Source organism: Saccostrea cucullata, unplaced genomic scaffold (genome assembly GCF_032062105.1).
Source record: "Saccostrea cucullata isolate Sc308-1 unplaced genomic scaffold, CSIRO_AGI_Scuc_v1 ctg3607, whole genome shotgun sequence".
Lineage (NCBI taxonomy): Eukaryota > Metazoa > Mollusca > Bivalvia > Ostreida > Ostreidae > Saccostrea > Saccostrea cuccullata.
The window spans coordinates 78,374-100,011 of NW_026934114.1; the positions used below are offsets into that span (position 1 = coordinate 78,374).

The 21,638-nt window shown below is 34.0% G+C and overlaps 1 protein-coding gene across 1 annotated transcript; it reads left to right on the forward strand.

Moving 5' to 3' along the window:
* The first annotated feature begins 8,179 nt into the window (after window positions 1-8,179).
* Window positions 8,180-20,703, forward strand: LOC134239969 (uncharacterized). The gene is made up of 6 exons (XM_062722100.1): window positions 8,180-9,015; window positions 9,708-9,920; window positions 12,198-12,704; window positions 14,455-14,552; window positions 16,297-17,517; window positions 20,023-20,703. Exons 1-6 carry the CDS (start codon window positions 8,196-8,198, stop codon window positions 20,674-20,676), a joined length of 3,513 nt encoding a protein of 1,170 aa, XP_062578084.1. The 5' UTR covers window positions 8,180-8,195; the 3' UTR covers window positions 20,677-20,703.
* The last annotated feature ends 935 nt before the right edge of the window (window positions 20,704-21,638 follow it).

Below are 21,638 nucleotides of genomic sequence, written 5' to 3' on the forward strand. Positions count from 1 at the left end.
AAGATCCACCCTTATGTCCATTGTGTTTCTAACAATAGATCCACCCTTATGTCCAGTGTGTTTCTAACAATAGATCCACCCTTATGTCCATTGTGTTTCTAACAAAAGATCCACCCTTATGTCCATTGTGTTTCTAACAAAAGATCCACCCTTATGTCCAGTGTGTTTCTAACAAAAGATCCACCCTTATGTCCATTGCGTTTCTAACAAAAGATCAACGCTTATGTCCAGTGTGTTTCTAACAAAAGATCAACCCTTATGTCCAGTGTGTTTCTAACAAAAGATCCACCCTTATGTCCAGTGTGTTTCAAACAATAGATCCACCCTTATGTCCAGTGTGTTTCTAACAAAAGACCTACCCTTATGTCCAGTGTGTTTCTAACAAAAGATCCACCCTTATGTCCAGTGTGTTTCTAACAATAGATCAACCCTTATGTCCATTGTGTTTCTAACAAAAGATCCACCCTTATGTCCATTGTGTTTCTAACAATAGATCCACCCTTATGTCCATTGTGTTTCTAACAATAGATCCACCCTTATGTCTATTGTGTTTCTAACAATAGATCCACCCTTATGTCCATTGTGTTTCTAACAATAGATCCACCCTTATGTCCAGTGTGTTTCTAACAATAGATCCACCCTTATGTCCAGTGTGTTTCTAACAAAAGATCCACGCTTATGTCCAGTGTGTTTCTAACAATAGATCCACCCTTATGTCCAGTGTGTTTCTAACAAAAGATCCACCCTTATGTCCATTGTGTTTCTAACAATAGATCCACCCTTATGTCCATTGTGTTTCTAACAATAGATCCACCCTTATGTCTATTGTGTTTCTAACAATAGATCCACCCTTATGTCCATTGTGTTTCTAACAATAGATCCACCCTTATGTCCAGTGTGTTTCTAACAAAAGATCCACCCTTATGTCCAGTGTGTTTCTAACAAAAGATCCACGCTTATGTCCAGTGTGTTTCTAACAATAGATCCACCCTTATGTCCAGTGTGTTTCTAACAAAAGATCCACCCTTATGTCCAGTGTGTTTCTAACAATAGATCCACCCTTATGTCCAGTGTGTTTCTAACAATAGATCCACCCTTATGTCCAGTGTGTTTCTAACAATAGATCCACCCTTATGTCCAGTGTGTTTCTAACAAAAGATCCACCCTCATGTCCAGTGTGTTTCTAACAATAGATCCACCCTTATGTCCAGTTTGTTTCTAACAATAGATCCACCCTTATGTCCAGTGTGTTTCTAACAAAAGATCCACCCTTATGTCCATTGTGTTTCTAACAAAAGATCCACCCTTATGTCCAGTGTGTTTCTAACAATAGATCCACCCTTATGTCTATGTGTTTCTAACAAAAGATCAACCCTTATGTCCAGTGTGTTTCTAACAATAGATCCACCCTTATGTCCATTGTGTTTCTAACAATAGATCCACCCTTATGTCCATTGTGTTTCTAACAATAGATCCACCCTTATGTCCAGTGTGTTTCTAACAATAGATCCACCCTTATGTCCATTGTGTTTCTAACAATAGATCCACCCTTATGTCCAGTGTGTTTCTAACAATAGATCCACCCTTATGTCCAGTGTGTTTCTAACAATAGATCCACCCTTATGTCTATGTGTTTCTAACAAAATCTCCACCCTTATGTCCAGTGTGTTTCTAACAATAGATCCACCCTTATGTCCATTGAGTTTCTAACAAAAGATCCACCCTTATGTCCATTGTGTTTCTAACAATAGATCCACCCTTATGTCCAGTGTGTTTCTAACAATAGATCCACCCTTATGTCCAGTGTGTTTCTAACAATAGATCCACCCTTATGTCCATTGTGTTTCTAACAATAGATCCACCCTTATGTCCATTGTGTTTCTAACAAAAGATCCACCCTTATGTCCATTGTGTTTCTAACAATAGATCCACCCTTATGTCCATTGTGTTTCTAACAATAGATCCACCCTTATGTCCATTGTGTTTCTAACAATAGATCCACCCTTATGTCCATTGTGTTTCTAACAATAGATCCACCCTTATGTCCATTGTGTTTCTAACAATAGATCCACCCTTATGTCCATTGTGTTTCTAACAATAGATCCACCCTTATGTCCAGTGTGTTTCTAACAATAGATCCACCCTTATGTCCAGTGTGTTTCTAACAATAGATCCACCCTTATGTCCATTGTGTTTCTAACAATAGATCCACCCATATGTCCAGTGTGTTTCTAACAATAGATCCACCCATATGTCCAGTGTGTTTCTAACAATAGATCCACCCTTATGTCCAGTGTGTTTCTAACAATAGATCCACCCTTATGTCCAGTGTGTTTCTAACAATAGATCCACCCTTATGTCCATTGTGTTTCTAACAAAAGATCCACCCTTATGTCCAGTGTGTTTCTAACAAAAGATCCACCCTTATGTCTATGTGTTTCTAACAATAGATCCACCCATATGTCCATTGTGTTTCTAACAATGGATCCACCCTTATGTCCATTGTGTTTCTAACAATAGATCCACCCTTATGTCCATTGTGTTTCTAACAAAACATCGACCCTTATGTCCATTGTGTTTCTAACAATAGATCCACCCTTATGTCCATTGTGTTTCTAAGAATAGATCCACCCTTATGTCCAGTGTGTTTCTAACAATAGATCCACCCTTATGTCCATTGTGTTTCTAACAATAGATCCACCCTTATGTCCAGTGTGTTTCTAACAATAGATCCACCCTTATGTCCATTGTGTTTCTAACAAAACATCCATCCTTATGTCCATTGTGTTTCTAACAATAGATCCACCCTTATGTCCATTGTGTTTCTAAGAATAGATCCACCCTTATGTCCATTGTGTTTCTAACAAAAGATCCACCCTTATGTCCATTGTGTTTCTAACAATAGATCCACCCTTATGTCCATTGTGTTTCTAAGAATAGATCCACCCTTATGTCCAGTGTGTTTCTAACAATAGATCCACCCTAATGTCCATTGTGTTTCTAACAATAGATCTACCCTTATGTCCAGTGTGTTTCTAACAATAGATCTACCCTTATGTCCAGTGTGTTTCTAACAATAGATCCACCCTTATGTCCATTGTGTTTCTAACAATAGATCCACCCTTATGTCCATTGTGTTTCTAACAATAGATCCACCCTTATGTCCAGTGTGTTTCTAACAATAGATCCACCCTTATGTCCAGTGTGTTTCTAACAATAGATCCACCCTTATGTCCAGTGTGTTTCTAACAATAGATCCACCCTTATGTCCAGTGTGTTTCTAACAATAGATCCACCCTTATGTCTATGTGTTTCTAACAATAGATCCACCCTTATGTCCAGTGTGTTTCTAACAATAGATCCACCCTTATGTCCAGTGTGTTTCTAACAATAGATCCACCCTTATGTCCAGTGTGTTTCTAACAAAAGATCCACCCTTATGTCCAGTGTGTTTCTAACAATAGATCCACCCTTATGTCCAGTGTGTTTCTAACAAAAGATCCACCCTTATGTCCATTGTGTTTCTAACACCCTTAATAGATCCACCCTTATGTCCATTGTGTTTCTAACAATAGATCCACCCTTATGTCCAGTGTGTTTCTAACATGTCCAATAGATCCACCCTTATGTCCATTGTGTTTCTAACAATAGATCCACCCTTATGTCCATTGTGTTTCTAACAATATGTCCAGTGTGATTCTAACAAAAGACCCTTATGTCCAGTGTGTTTCTAACAATAGATCCACCCTTATGTCCAGTGTGTTTCTAACAATAGATCCACCCTTATGTCCATTGTGTTTCTAACAATAGATCCACCTTTATGTCCATTGTGTTTCTAACAATAGATCCACCCTTATGTCCATTGTGTTTCTAACAATAGATCCACCCTTATGTCCATTGTGTTTCTAACAATAGATCTTTATGTCCATTGTGTTTCTAACTTATGTCCAGTGTGTTTCTAACAATAGATAGATCCACCCTTATGTCCATTGTGTTCCTAACAATAGATCCACCCTTATGTCCAGTGTGTTTCTAACAAAAGATCCACCCTTATGTCCATTGTGTTTCTAACAATAGATCCACCCTTATGTCCATTGTGTTTCTAACAATAGATCCACCCTTATGTCCATTGTGTTTCTTTCTAACAATATGATCCACCCTTATGTCCAGTGTGTTTCTAACAAAAGATCCACCCTTATGTCCAGTGTGTAACAAAAGATCCACCCTTCTGTCCAGTGTGTTTCTAACAATAGATCCACCCTTATGTCCATTGTGTTTCTAACAATAGATCCACCCTTATGTCCATTGTGTTTCTAACAATAGATCCACCCTTATGTCCATTGTGTTTCTAACAATAGATCCACCCTTATGTCCAGTGTGTTTCTAACAATAGATCCACCCTTATGTCCATTGTGTTTCTAACAATAGATCCACCCTTATGTCCATTGTGTTTCTAACAATAGATCCACCCTTATGTCCAGTGTGTTTCTAACAAAAGATCCACCCTTATGTCCATTGTGTTTCTAACAATAGATCCACCCTTATGTCCATTGTGTTTCTAACAATAGATCCACCCTTATGTCCATTGTGTTTCTAACAAAAGATCCACCCTTATGTCCATTGTGTTTCTAACAATAGATCCACCCTTATGTCCAGTGTGTTTCTAACAATAGATCCACTTATGTCCAGTGTGTTTTAACAATGATCCACCCTTATGTCCATTGTGTTTCTAACAATAGATCCACCCTTATGTCCATTGTGTTTCTAACAATAGATCCACCCTTATGTCCATTGTGTTTCTAACAATAGATCCACCCTTATGTGTGTCCAGATCCACCCTTATTGTGTTTCTAACAATAGATCCACCCTTATGTCCAGTGTGTTTCTAACAAAAGATCCACCCTTATGTCCATTGTGTTTCTAACAAAAGATCCACCCTTATGTCCAGTGTGTTTCTAACAAAAGATCCACCCTTATGTCCATTGTGTTTCTAACAATAGATCCACCCTTATGTGCATTGTGTTTCTAACAATAGATCCACCCTCATGTCCATTGTGTTTCTAACAATAGATCCACCCTTATGTCCAGTGTTTTTCTAACAAAAGATCCGCCCTCATGTCCAGTGTGTTTCTAACAAAAGATCCACCCTTATGATCCACCCTTATGTCCAGTGTTTTTCTAACAAAAGATCCGCCCTCATGTCCAGTGTGTTTCTAACAAAAGATCCACCCTTATGTCCATTGTGTTTCTAACAAAAGATCCGCCCTTATGTCCAGTGTGTTTCTAACAAAAGATCCACCCTTATGTCCATTGTGTTTCTAACAATAGATCCACCCTTATGTCCAGTGTGTTTCTAACAATAGATCCACTTATGTCCTTAACAATGTCCATGTGTGTTTCTTACAAAAGATCCACCCTTATGTCCAGTGTGTTTCTAACAAAAGATCCACCCTTATGTCCAGTGTGTTTCTAACAAAAGATCCACCCTTATGTCCATTGTGTTTCTAACAATAGATCCACCCTTATGTCCAGTGTGTTTCTAACAATAGATCCACCCTTATGTCCATTGTGTTCCTATCAATAGTGTCCTTATTCTCTTTTTATAACAATAGAATTCATTATTCTTCATTGTCTAATTGTAACAATAAATCCCATTGTCTTCCCACGGTGTATAGCCGTCCTTACTACTGGAAACCAAGAATAAAATACATGAAATATGGATAATAGTCACTACTGAAATAAAGCAAATAGAAATGTTACAAGAATTCATAAGCATTCTTTTACATATTGATGAAATTGAATGGCTTCACAATTTCTTGCGTTTGATATGCCCGTCTGTTTTGACACCATGTAGCATAATAAAAACATATTGATATTTTGTGTCTATTCAATTACACCTCCGAATATATTATATATAAGTATATGTTCTGAATTTGTTTTGACAGATTTTTTTCTGTGTCAAGACACGCTATTGTTATTACATGTACCTATATAAAGGGTGTGGCATATTAGAAAATGTAAAACAAATACTAAAAATTAATTAATATTTTGAAGAGGGCAAGGTTTATCACCAATGCAAGTGTTAAATGCATAGTAGAGGTGAAAGACTTGGCTGTAAATAGAATGAGACATTATAAAACTAGTTAATGAAGAAGGATATGGAGATAACGAACAGCATTCAATCTCTAAGTCCATAAAACAAAACAAATACCGGTAGGAGCAGAGCAAACACGGACCTCCAAAACATGAGAGGTGGGGTCAGGTGCCAAAGAGGAGTGAACATTCCCTGCTGGCCGGTCACATCCACCGTGTGCTACTTGTCATGATCAGGAAATAACGGAAAAATCCGTCGTCAATTCAGTGCATGAATAATGGACTAACAATTGGTATGAAAAACGTCAGTCAGCACTTGACTATTGATAAATTGTATTTGCTGACAAGGTCATTATATCGACCATAGAACTTACGAAATGATGACTTTAAGCGAGACTGCTGATATTCTTGTTTCATCAACTTATCAACTTGCTTGTCAATAATTTACCTCGTTTAATATAATCTATCAAAAGTACTTCGAACCAACTTATATTTGCGACGACTTTATTTCGCGATTTAGTGGTGGTTTGTATCGATAAATTTTGGTGACGAAGCCTTTTTTTGGATCTTTTGTTAAGAGAAACAGAGACTTTCAGGAAAGGTTCATGGCGAAAAATATTCGCGATGATATGGCCCTCTTTAAACTCGCGAAAATTTCTCGCACGCGAATAAAAGTTGGTTTACAGTATGTTGTGATTTATTAGCTGCACAACCTTAGCGTTCTATATTTTAGTCTTAGATAAAAACGTTACAGATCCCTAAATGCAAATATAGTCAAATACGGCGATTTTTTACACACTGTTAGTGCACTCGGTTAGTAAAATTTCTAAACGAGCAAGTCTATCAGTTTATCGAGACGACTATCAAGGGAAAGGATATGGATAATTTTGGAGCTTGGTCATAAAATATGTCTAGAACTAAGGAATAAGAAGGAGTTGATTGATTAATACTGGAAAGATTCGAAATGCATCTTAAACAATGCGTAGAAATTGCACAATATTTGCATGACGAGATCTGTAGTACTAGTCTTATGGTCAACGACTTTAAATATCTACGCAACAGCACTGCAGCTAGTGGATTGCATTAGACGATGGTTGCTGTTCCTGAGGTCTGTACGATGATTTAGCCACCTGAGTAGAACAAAATTTACGAAAAAAAGACCCGAAAATTATTGTGTTTTTGTATGATTCAATAATTAAATGAAACAAATATACAGCTATTCATGTTATCTTACTCGTTTAATGCATTGAAGCCCTAATCAAAATAAATGAGAAAAAATGGTTTAAAAAACAGAAACAGACGAAAAAATTATTTGGAATTTTACTTTAAGTGCTATACAAAACGATGTATCGAAATATTTAGGTAGAGGATCGATATTAAAAAAGGGGTATCCATTATCAGGGGAAAATGACAGAAATATTTGAGCACTCCCTCCTCACCATCCCCATGTCAAATTATAAGTTCCCTTCTGTCATATTCAACTTGAGTGGAAGTTGGTAGAAAGTGAAATAGTTTTCCAAAACTATTTGTATCAATTTGGAATTTCCAAATCTGTTTTTATACTAATGTAAAGGAACTAAATCCTTATATTGAATTGGAACGTCACGTGCATGTAAATAGAACGTAGTATTTTTGATTGGTTGTTAGATCTATGTCAATCAGAAAGAGGGAAATTGTTCAATCATATATGACACTGTAGACATGTTTATACCTTTTTTTTAAAAAAATAATTTTATTAATCACTGTCCAATTTTATTAATCATTAAGCAAACCCGTTTACATGTTTATATCTGATAATATTGATTATTTTACACAGGTTTTATTCTGAAAACTTGATCGATGCGTATTCATTGAATCATTGAAAAGTCACAGCGTCCATAATTAAAGTAAGTATGTTTATATGTTACTAAACATATTTCAATTATCCATTTTCTTATATTCCAAATCATAAGTAAATAAGTGAATTTCAAATAAAGATAAATAATATAAACTCAGATTTAAGTTCAAAGTTAAAATCTTTCCGACTGAAGAAATAAACACATGCGTATGTTATCAGAAGAAACAACTGGAAAAGATGTCCAAGAAATAAATATCTTCTGTAAATGATGTATAAAGCAGTGTTACAGAAGTCAATCAGAGTGAGAAGTGTTAGTGAGTGTCGTCACATTTCCCACGTGACGTCAGACCGGGTCTGGATCAGTGATTGGAACAATCTCATCTTCACAAACACAGAAGGTGATGAACTAAGTTGTCTATCAGACATAGGAAGTTATTACGGAGGCCACACTGTGAACATTGAGGGTGATTTAGTTTATATTGACAGTGCGCATAACGTCAACAAACATTCTTTAGATAATACAATTAGGACAACACTTATAAAATACCAGCCACCATGGAGACCTCTATGTGTCTACAGCTCCTCCTCCACTGGAGATCTGCTGGTCGGGCTAAGAAATACCGAAAGAAAAACAGGCAAGGTAAACCGTTACAGTAAAATCGGACAACACATACAAACCATACATCACAACAACACAGGACAGGTACCGTATAGTTTACCCATCTACATCACTGAGAACCGCAATGGAGATGTTATAGTGTCTAATTGGGACTGTGTAGTTGTGACTGAGTGTGAAGGGAGATATCGCTTCTCCTATACAGGACCTCCATTAGGATCTGGATTATGGCCTCGTGGATTAAGTACAGATGCACTATCACGCATCTTTGTGTGTGATCATAGGACAGACTCAGTACAAATGATTGATCAGGACGGACAATTCCTGTCGCAAATACACATACCACAACACGGTAAAGACAAACCATGGAGCCTGAGTTATGATCATGAAACTAATCTTTTCTGGATTGGATCATTGAGCAACAACACAGTTAACTTATACGGAGTGATAAATGACGACCCTATCACTGGTATGTGTATATAATACTCTTGCATAATCATATTCTTGTTTAGCAAAACATTTTCTGTACAATATACTGTAATTGGTGGGGAAGTCATTAATGAGAACATTTATTCCTTGGGTTATGCACAGTTACAAAAATCATGAAAATGAAGAATAATGCAAAATAATGTTTTATATTTTTCCCAGTGCAATTACATAATATTCTTAACGAAATTATAATAATATTTCCCAGTGCAATTACATAATATTCTTAACGAAATTATAATATTACTCAAAATTAGGTACAAAGGTTATTTCTAATTATAAGGGATTATATATAAATCTAAAATGGTAGAATTATTAGTTTAACTGATAATGGATACTTGAGCGTCATTAAAAGTATAACAAAGATATTTATATTACCTGATCCAGGGGATGTGTGTAAAATGTTCAACTAACCTCTCATCTTTCCTCTGCCATAAAAGTAGAACGACTTTTCAAGAGAAAAACGCGTATTAATTTTAATAAAAAAAGGGGCTACAAATCAGTGATGTTTTATGGTACTTTGGATCTTTTTGTGTGTTGTAAGACCGTTAAGGCCCCAGAGCCTCATCGTTATATTTTTTGTTCATTACATGACAAAATAAAAGTCTTCCCTGAGTTAAAAGAATTATTCTATGATCCTCATTATGTCTTTTTCTACAACTACTGATGTTTTAGATATCGTTGTTGAGTTGAAGAAGTTCTTGAGAAAGGAGAAGACAACTGTTTCCCATGCCAGAGGAATACTTGTTGGATGTGCTGGGGCTGGAAAAACAACCTTTTTGAAGAGATTAAGAGGGCTACTTCACGATATCACTGAAGCTACAGACTCAACCAGGGGGCTGGAAGTCCATCAGCATCTCTTCATTGTTAGAAAAGGGAATTTAGAAGGTAAATTTATTCCCCTATATCTATACGTTGTTAAGCTCACCTGAACTTAAAGCTATAGCGTTTTTTGTGTCAGTTCTTGTCCTTAGTATATCTGTCTTTGGAAACTTTTTCAATCTTTTTTACCTTTATACAAGAAACATTGGACCAATTTTAACGGAAGAAGGTACGTGTATAAATCATTCCTGGGTAGAGGGAATTCTAAATTATAATTAACAGCCAATCCTCCTCGCCTGGGGTCATAACCTAGAAAAAAAAGAAATGCTGGGCCATTAAAAATCAGGAACAAACACACATGAAAAGTTCAAGCTTATCAGGAAGTTTCTTGTGGTCTTGTAGTTCATAAACTGTTCAAATCATGACAAAATAAGGAGGGTGGGTCAAAAAAGAAGAATCAAAGTTTAACATTAAGATATAAATAGAAGATTTACAAAGAAAATATGTTTTGAAGAACTGCAGGCTAGAAAAAACTGAGACATATTTAGCAGGAAAGCTTCCCGAAGCACTGTCTAAATTGTTCTTATCATGACCACCCGAGGATAAAGTTCAAAATGAATTATAAATTGAAATTCTTAGTACAAAAAATGTTCTCAGGAACTATGATACGAAAAGCTGAAACTAGAGAGGAAACGCTATAAGACAGTAAATGCTAAATAGTTAAGACACCGGGGCGGTCTATCGCAACAATTACAAAGGATTTATTAGAATGTTTATTTTTTAATTCTTCACCTCAACAATGATTGCATAAAAAATTCTAATCAAAGCTAACAAGGGAAGATTTTTAGTTTTATTTTGAAATTTAAAGTTATTTTTTAAGAACCATTGTGAATGTTTGAATTTGTGTAACAGCTTTCTGATAATAAGAAAATAATTGAAAAAAGTTAAGGTGCATAGAAGTTGGACGTGGACACAATAAGGATTATATTAATCTTTAAGATTTGTCTCAAGATCAACAGAGACTGAGCCCTCAGTGCCGAGTAAAGGACAAAATTTGCAGCTCTCCACCGGCATGTGGTGGCGTCTCCATATGAGTGAAAAATTCTCGAGAGGGACGTTAAACAATATACAATCAATCAATCAACAGAGACTTGTCAAACTATATGAAAGTCAAAGCATTATTTCAGTGTGTGTATGATTCATTTTTGTTTATTTTTCAAATGATTACATATTAAAATAACAAATATTTTATCAAAGAAATAACCAGGGGTATGTTCCGGCCCTTTAAGAAATCTGTTGCAGAACCACATTAGGCCGGGAGTGACTCAGGTTGATTTAGTGGCCCATGGACCTCTTGCGTGTAAATTGTAGACACAACTAGAAAAGCTCCCTTAAAAGCAATTGTGTAATCCTTGAAAATTTCTTCAGTACACAACACTATTTGTTCAGGTCTGAAAACCTGTATAAGAATCATCTGATATGATATTCAACAGATACATAAAATAACTTATTTATTTGTACTGTTGAATGGGAAGAGTTATGCCATGCGCCATTTTAAATGCTGTGCATCAAAATATCAATTGCATCAACCTTAGACATTAATATGATAAAGTGAATTGGTATTCCGTATTGAAAATAGTTATAAATACAATTGAAAGAAATTGTAATATATACTAGATAAACCATAATTTATATCGATAAGTTACATTGCAGAGAGCTTACTGGTGACGATTCAAAATCGATTATTGGTATTAATTCTTCAGTCCCCATAATATCATTTTGTTTCTTATAGAAGAATACCATATGACTGTAGATACTTTTTTTCAATAAAATCACTATGATATGCCAGAATTTTAAACTGATCTAATTTTGGACAAGTTATGTCTCTTTAAAATACTAAAGAAATGCTGCGCAAAAAGAAGTTTATTGCTATTTGACACTGCCTGTTTTTTTTTACTCATTTAACAGACTTTATCATTTTTATGCCGGTTTAAGTGTACGATTTCTATTGCAACATACTTTATGAAGATCAATATTTCTCAGATCATAATGATCTGATTTTAAAAAAAATTATCGTTGATATTAGCGAACATTTACTTGTCGGGTTCCTAGGTTGAATAAATGTGCCGCATTAAAGAGAAGAACATATTTACAGCTTCCCTTATTTGTAATTAATATGTCTTAGGATGTTATAAGGAATGCAAATAAAGGAAATGATGGGATTTGCCTACAGTATTTGTAATCGATCATCATTTGTTTAAAAATAGATATATAATTTAATATCTTTCGTGATGTCTTTTGTGAGGAAATCCTTTACCTAATAAAACAATTAATTGTTTACAGTAGTCGATGATGCATCTCCATTGAAGACATTTATTAGGATAAATGCCACAGATTTAAAGCCAAGCATAAGTGATGCCGTTGCCCTATCCCATTCAAATGAAAATAAAGACCATTTGGGAGAGAAAAATGTTGATAAAGACAGTGAAGATATTCATAGCAGAGATGAAAAGAAAGAAAAGAATATGGAGATGTCGTCTAGCTTACCAAATGAAGGAAAAGTAAAAGTCAATACAGTAGAAGTAATGGCCAGTGTTCTCTCTTCAGAAGCACAGAAAATGGTAAAAGATGAAATTTGTCAGAAAATCTTGTCTGAAAAAGAGAACTTACCAACTGTCAGCATGCTGGATTTTGCTGGTCAGTTAGCGTATTATGCCTGCCATCAAATTTACGTAACCCCAAAGGCCTTCTTTATCCTTGTGTTGGACATGACTAAGAAGTTTGAAGATGTTGTCGATCAAGAGAGAGATTATCAAGAAGGATCAATCTTCTCTGTGTGGACTTACAAAGGTAATGTATGTGTTGTGGTGTTAGATTTATACTAGAATGGCTTACATCCATGAAGGTGAGAAAATAATGATGCATTAGACACTAAGCCATGAAAGACATGCAAAATAAAATTCATTCAGGAATATTTGAATCAAATAGACGGATTCTTGAAAATAAAAAAGAAATGCCGAAAAAGTTGGAGAATGTAAAACATTAGCCTCTCTCTCTCGTGATAGAATTTTTTTTAGATTTTAGTATTTTAATCAAAAACCAGCGGGCCAATATCATTGAATCTTTCCACAAGTAAAGGTAAGATAATGGGGGCTCAAGTTTGATCAACCTCTTCAATGTAGTTAAAGAAGAGAGTGTATTACGTCATATTATTATTTAAGCTTAACTTAAGAGAAACGTGTACCACGCTATTAAGTGCTTGCAGAGAAATGGTTACGTCATGGTGTTTATGACGTGAACATTATTTGTATGTTGCATAACAATTCAGTAATTTGTGAAGAATTAATAGACTTTTATATATTTCATAACTCTTTATTAAATTGTTATTAGAATTTGTGCATTGCTACAGAGTAAGCGTTGTAGTACTGAGTAGCTATAGTACTTTGGTTTCTACATGTGTTTTTTTTCTCTAACGATAATTGATACTGAGATCCAATTAACTTCGAATAATTAAGAATACTTGTATGATTTTTATTATTTTTGCATTATTACTTTACAAAAATCAAAATTAATTTAAGATGTTTCGGACTTTGTCACAAAATAAATGTAGAAGAACCAAGCAATTTCATTCCAATCAATAGACAGGAATAAATAAATGAAGTTCTTGTACTGAAGTTTTGATTAAGGTATTCAATCCCTAATAGGAACTAATTCCATGAAATTTAATACATAATAGATGTGTAGGCATTGAATACTCAGTTTATTTAGACATACTTCCCATTTATTAATATTAGTATGCAAAGTGGGGTGTGTCCTAATTTATGACCTGGAATGTTGGTAAGAGTTATCTCCCCTATTTCAAATTAATAAAATAACATCAATTTTAAAAAAGTTAAGCTGTTAAAAAAATTGTTTTCAATTGTCATTCTATTTTTTATAATTCAATGCATCTTTCCACCGCAGGATTTATGGATATTCAAATTATTTGAATTTTTATTTTGAAAAAAAACCCCACTTTTCCCCATAGACTTCAATGCAGTCTTTTTTAATTAACTTTTGCTTAATTAATGAATTTTTTTAAAACTTGCTTGCGGGCAATCCTTTTCTACTATAGAATGCTTTAATATAATATCAGAGTATTATGTACTTGACGGACATTTAAGGGTAGGGAATAAGGCCCCATTAGGGATGGAAAACCTTAAGAAATATTTCTTCTAAATTTCTACCCAGACTATAAATACATATGGTACTCCAAATCCATCTTATTTTTTTTATTGCAATGAGACATGTCTAAACATAGAGTTTCACTTCATAATTAATGTCTCTATACAAATTGAATTTAAAGATTTCAAAATACACATTCTTATGACGTATTGGTGAATTTTATATTATTTCAAAATTTTTAAGAAAGTCTTAAAAGGGTGTGCACTAGATTGAATAAATAGATATATATGATTACTTTATCTTTATAATTGTCATAATAAACCATAAATCTTTTTTTTTTTTTTTTTTTTTTGCTTATTAGTACCCCAGAAAAGATAATTTATGCGAAAAACATTTCACGGTATAATTCTATTGCTATATTCTATTTCTTTTTTAGACTACCTGAAGTTTTGGATTACCTCAATCAAGACTTTTGGAGGCACTAAGGCACCACTGTTCATTATTGTCACACACACAGAAAGAAAATCTACTGATGTAAGTATCTAAACTGACATATAAGTATTTCAGACAGGATGTGAATCATAAGAATGAAGATGTTGCCAAGATATCATTAGACTTTAAAAAAAATTAAAGTTGACATGAATCCTTAAAAAACGCAACATTTTCATCTATGTACGAGTTGTTTCATACCAACTATAGCCGTATTCCGCCATATTTCTTACCGATACCTTGTCTCATTGTAACGATATATACCCCAATGCGCTCGTTACACTTGAATGATTTTGGGTTTGGGTATCAACTTGTGCACATCTCTGATGGTAAAGCATATGAGAACACATGAGGTGATCAAGACATTTCAAAACCAAAATAAACAACAGAATAATCATATTTTTGAATGATTATTGATTTGAATTAAAAGAAAAAAATATGCAAGTTTGGAAGAGAAATTAAAATGCATGAGTACGCAATTTTACAGTGCGCCAATTTATGCAGAATAAACTTGAAATAAAAAGCAGTAAAATCTGCAAACACATTTTGAAATTATTATCATTTGAATGGTACAAAACATCCAACGTTTTTGATTTGCAGGTCCTATGCAATTGATACATATCGAAAAAAACGCCTATACCTGAAAATAAGGTTACTGCATCGGTTCGAAGTCAAGTGGTATACACACCCTGAATTCCATTTATTGAAATGTGCATCACAAAAAAGAAATAAATTCCATAAAAGCCCGATAGTAAACACATTGTCATTACTCCGTACATAGCACGTCGATAGTCCGTGCTGATCAGATTTTGGTCAGGGAAAATATCATAAGTGCCAGTTCAAGTGGAAAGAGAAGTTATTTGGTATTTGCGCGACTGAAAGGGGGCGGGGGGGGGGGGGGGAAAGTATTATAACTGTTGTTCATAAGTTATAATTGTGAATTGTCTATCTACATGTATTTCTAATATACATTTTATATAAAGTCGTATATATAGTCTGCAGTTGTTTTGCGTCGCAAAATTCGTTTGTCAATTATAACTGGTTATTTAGTACTAATCTCAAATCTAAAACCAAGTAATTTGATTAATGGTAATTATTTACTTCAAATCTTAAAAGCAACTAACCAGTATACATTTTTTTTGTGTACATCTATACGTTCTGTAACACAGACACACGGAGAAAGGCCATCCCCTGTTCAGATTGACATTTAGGCATTTGATATTTTTAGGCGGGGGGGGGGGGGGAGGCATGCAAAAATTATTGACATGACCGTTATTTAAATAATTTGAAAGACAGACATTTCTGCGGAATTCAATTTTTGCTGCCTTGTTTTTTTTCTCTAAAGCACTTAATAATCATATTCTTAAAAAAGACATCAGACAAATTTAATCAGATTGAGGACAGATGATACAAACATTTTTTTCTTTGAAAAAGACTTCATATCATGTCAAAAGTTTAGAAAATTGGATGACATTTTTCTCGTAAGAACTGGAAATGAAATAAACTTGGAAAATATTAGTAATATTTCAATGAAAAAAAAATATAGAGAAATCACACTCAGTAAAGGTTTACAGGTGAAAACAAATTTAGGAATATGTTACTATGGTGCTAAAAGTGTAATAAAACTTTAGAAAAATATACCAAGCCAGGTGATTTTTATAAGAGAGGCAAAATGGTAAAAATCAGCCTATGTGATATTGCTAATTTTTTGTCATTTTTTTTCTCACAAATTTCACCTGGCTTGGTATATTTTCGTAAAAGTTATGGTACAAGTTATTTTCTTCTTTAGGAAATAGAGAAGTACTTTGAAGAATTCTGGAATGCTGTACCAGACGAGGACAGAGATTGGTTAAGTGAGTCTCTCAATGAACGAGATTATGCTGTGGGTCTAGTTAAACTAAATGACAATACAAAGAAAAACCTGGAATCGGTGAAAAAGTCCATAGTTGAACTATTTTCAGATAAGCTCAATACAAAAATTGAAATTCCTTCTTCGTGGGCTTTAATGGAACAATTATTGTATGAAGGAGCCTGGAAGCTTTTATCCATTGCAGAAATTTGGAGGCTAAACTCCTCCCTTCCTGATGAATACCAAATAAGAAGTGAAGAGGAAATGTCAAAATTTTTAAAGTGTTTCCATGATAATGGCATTCTTTTGTATTTTCAAGATGGGAAATTGAGGGAACATACAGTACTAGACATTCAGTGGTTTGCTACAGCTTTCAGTAAGATTATTGCTGATAAAAACCATATAAATAAGGACTGCAAAACAAGATTAATCAAAGAATGGAAATCCTTTAACAAAACAGGGGAACTTAAAGATAAATTGGTAAATGCACTATGGAGAGATGAACCTTTATACTTGACACATAAAAGTGAAATTATGTCTTACATGGAGAAGCTTCAAATGCTGGTATCTTTGGACTCTTTTGTGGCTGTATCAGAAGGTGACATGTCATGGTATGTTCCCTGTATGAACAAAAAGCAGTTTCAAGCTTACTTTTGTGAAGATAAATGGGAATGCTCCTCCATTTTGTGCTATCGATTTACTTCGTTTGCCATGTTTGTGTTCTACAGACTGGTAGCATACTGCATGGGGTTTCTGAGATGGAATGTTTCAAATGATGGAGATCATGAAGGAAGTCTATGTCTCTATCAAACTGCAGCCGTGTTTGATCACAAAGAACACACTGTTGTTGTTGGCTTATGTAATGACGAAATTCAATTACAAGTGTTTCGAATCAGACCATTGACTGTAGATAAAGAGGTATCAAATGAAATCGGAGACTCCCTTGAAAAAGCCATAGAAAAATTGACAGAAACATTTATTGGCACAAACATTTTCCTTAAAGGATTCAAATGCCAAAACATAATATGTTGTGAGAATGATCTGTCTTTCACACTTAAAAGTGAGCTGTTAGAAATCAAAGCTGAAGAAACGCAGTGCAAGTGTCTACTTCAAGAAAGACATGTGATAAATGTTCAAAAGACGCTTGGTTTCTGGGAAAAGGTAATTACACATGTAAAACACATCATTACAACCCACTCCCGTAAAAAAAATGAACGGGTTCAATATTGTCAAAGTGTACGTTGGTTTTGTTTTTCCTGCAGTTATATTTACACAACTACTTGTGACCAAAAATATATAGAAAATGCACATCGAAATCACTTATGAACTGAAAAACTTGATTATGCTAACACTCACAGTAAGTCAGTTTGGTAATTAGGACTTTCTTATGGTACACAATGTTAATCACTATATAGTATTCTTCGTGTACAATGGAAGTCAAAAACTTTTAAAATAAAGAAGTGATTTAGGTTGTACAATAGCAGAATATCCATTTCGCATCATTTAAGAGTTTTTTTTCAGTTATTCAGATTATGGGTGCGTTGAATATTTAAATCAAGCTTTCATTACATCTTTCAATATCGATATTAACTAAATAGAGGATATTCAATGCTTTGTAGTTGAATTTTGAATTTATTTCACGAGTGGGACAGGATTTTTGATATTTTCACTAGTGGGAAGCACGAGTAAAAATATAGAAAAAAAATCCTGTCTCATGAGTGAAATACATTCCATATTAAACTACAAAATATTGAATTTCTGTTTATTACTTAAAAAAAAAAGTTATTTGTCCTTTGCCCCTGTCCTTGTGTAATACACTCATAGGGTACATGACGTCATAGTTGAGCGGTTGAGACGTCGTGATAGATAAGTGAGGTAAAAATACTGTCAACATGGATTTAGCAACATATTTTTGGTAATTTTGACAGTTCTTTTCGCTGTCAGAATGGTTTATTTATTTCCATCTATCTTATGTTAGGTCATGGAAGATATTTTCACAATAATTTTCGTTATGGAAGGGAAATCGAGAGTTTTCTCGCACTTCTGATATTCGTCACAGTGTGAAAAGATATCATTTTGATATCCTTTCACATTGTGACATGATATCATTTTTATTCAATGAATAAATTACAGTATATCTCGAGCAAAAATGTAATAAATAGAGCTACTTATTCCTCATGTATTAGCATTTTTACTTATTGCAGCATGTAGTTCTGTGGAATCACTTATTTTCAGGGGGGGGGGGTCATTTCCGTTGCTTTCAAGGTATGAAGAGACCCACAAAATATCCATCACAAAAATTAAGATGTCATATATATAATTAATCAATGATTATTTATCCACGAAATTAAATCCCCACAAACCCATATTATTTCCGCAAACCAAAACAATTTGACCCAACGAAAATATATCATTTAACAGTATTTAATAGTCTTTATTAAATGCATGTATTTGGAAATGTTACCTGACCTTCAAACACGATTTCCTCTGCATGTACAGGAAGAGGGGCTTCAAGGGTAACACAAGTTGAGGACTACCCCTCACTTTAGATAATGTAATTGTACAAAGTTCATGGAAGGGTAGCTACGATAGGTTCCAAGCTGTGCAATCAATTTCTTATAATTCAAAAATATTCAGAAATTGTCTTTTTAAAAAGAAAAAAATAAAACAACAGCTGATATGAAAGCATCCTAAAGCCGTGTTCAAATAAGGACCCAAGGAGTTGCTTGTACAGTGTAACCACAACGAAATATCAAATGATAATTAATGTAGGAGTATATACCAATATATATTCAAAGTAAATAGAAAAAAAAATGGGTACATTAATTCTACCTCCATCCCAGGCTTGAAAATAATGAAGCCAAATTAACTTAAATTAATATGGAAGCCTATACAGTACTGTAAAATGGTTTCGTTCAAATGAAAATCCCCAGGGTTAGAGTAGGACCACAATAGGGAAATAAATCTCTAACAAATCATAATCCCAAAGGTTAGGGTAGGCCACAGTAGGGTAGTAAATCTCACAAATCATAACCCAAATGGACAGGGTAGAACTACAATAGGGTAATAAATCTTTCATAAGTCATAATTCTCAGGGCTAGGGAAGGGCCACAATAGAGTAAAAGATCTTTCAAATCACCATTTCCAGCGCTAGGGTGAAGCCACAAAAGGTTAATAAAAAGAGCTGTATGTCAAAAAGTTATATACCACTGCATGAGCATAAAATTTCTTTAAACTTTTTTTTGCGTTTGTGTTATTTAGTACTAATGTCAAAAGCCTTATCTTGTATATAAAACGTCATCTTAACATAAAATTCCTTCCATCTCCCCTTATTTTAAACACAGAGTCTTTTGAGATAGACATCACTTAAGTTGTCTAACTAAAGGACAAACTTTAGTTTGTTTGGGAATTGTTGACATGTTCTTGTACAATGGTAAACCAGTTTAAATATTACTAATAAACTTCCTTTATCTTTTGAAATGGTAAAAGAGCAAAAAAAATATTGTTCAACTTAAATATCATTTGTATAACATTTACTTATAGATACTATTGTATAGACATTAATTTGCTTTGAGGAACATGAAATAATCTTTATGATATTTTTTTCTTTATTTATATTTTTGCTTAGTCGTCTTCATTACAATTACTATCGCTAAATGCTTTCAGAGCACGTTGGGCGATTCTGGCAGCCAAATGGCTTCTTCACAAGTGCTGGAGGGTAGAACAAGATTTGCCAAACTTGGAATGGCAACAAACGATGTGTTGAATCAGGCATACAGAGATATTCTTGAATCAGAAGTACCTCCCTGCTATATTGAGAGCAAGGTGAATTCATTATCAACAAAAAAGAGAAGAGATCTGAAGTTGAATCCAGACCAAGAAGATCTCTTGAGAAAAGCAATGCATTCTGGATATAAAGAGTTTGATATTTCATTAACATACAAAATGATTAGAAACATTTGTTCAACGATCCCTAAACCATCAAAAGGAGTTTGGGGAGAAGAGCCATCAGGAGGAGAGGTGACAGTGGGTGACGATATAGAGAGAATTAGGTCAATACGAAATAGACTGACTGCGCACGTGAATTCAGCCTCCACCCCTAAGACAGAATTTGATGACACCTGGTCAACAATGTCGGATATCTGCCAAAGATTGGAAACCTTCACTGGAAAGAAGTATTTGGATCACCTGATTGAAATTAAAAAAATCAATTTGAGAAGGGAAGATGAGGATGCTATTATAAAGAATGTTAAAATGCAAGAAATCTTGGAGAAAATGAAATCCAATGTTCTTGAATTTGAAACAATGTTAAAGCCTTAACTACAGATTAGAGTGCCGTTTGGTTTACTAAAGATTTATTTTCAACTTGTAACTTGAAATTGAATACACAATTTAATTTGTATATAAATAGATTTTTTCAAGGAATCCGATATTCAGAACTTTTCAGTTAGTGGTTTTATTTTGAAAAAGTCACAAATTTTGAAAGACATTAGCTTAAAGGTTTAAAGCTATAATTAGTTACATTCCAATTGTTTTGACTATTCTCTATTTTTCCTGATTTTACTGAAGATATTGCAACAAATGTTAAGAATCAAACATGTATGAACTAAGGAACAAGGATATTGAGCATTTCAGCTGGGCACATTCCGTTCATTATCCCCGGAATTGATTGTTTGAATTCCGTTGCATTTCTCCGCAACGGTACATTTGTACATCAAGAAACTTTTATGTATGCTCATTTATTGTAAATGTCTTGTATTTTAGACAGATAGCATATTATCCTTACAATGATTATATAAAATTTACAGGTACAAAATAGTTGTTATGGAATCCTTCTTTTATAAGACTGGAAGTATGGGAAGTTTTGAATGAGTTTTCATCAGTACTCAGTGTTACATATTACATGCTGCAAACTTACTTGATTGCAAGTTCCTGCCAAAATCTAATGTTGTACTGTATGGTTGCATTATTCAAACACATATTTTCGATTCTACTTTGGAATAAGTGGCATTTTTTTGTTAATTATGTTTATATATTATACAGAATTCATAACGATTAAGATTATTGTAGTGCTACATTAAATGTATATTGTGAGCAACATTGAATAAATGTATAAAATTTATCAAGTTCTTACTATAAGATAAAAAAATGTGTGTTTAACTGTCGTGAATGATAGATCTGCAGGCTTACCTAGATCTCTTATCTGTCTGGAAAACAACAATTAAATCAAAGGTGCAGTTACATGCACTAATCTTGTAAAGCAGTAAAGATATAAGGAAAGG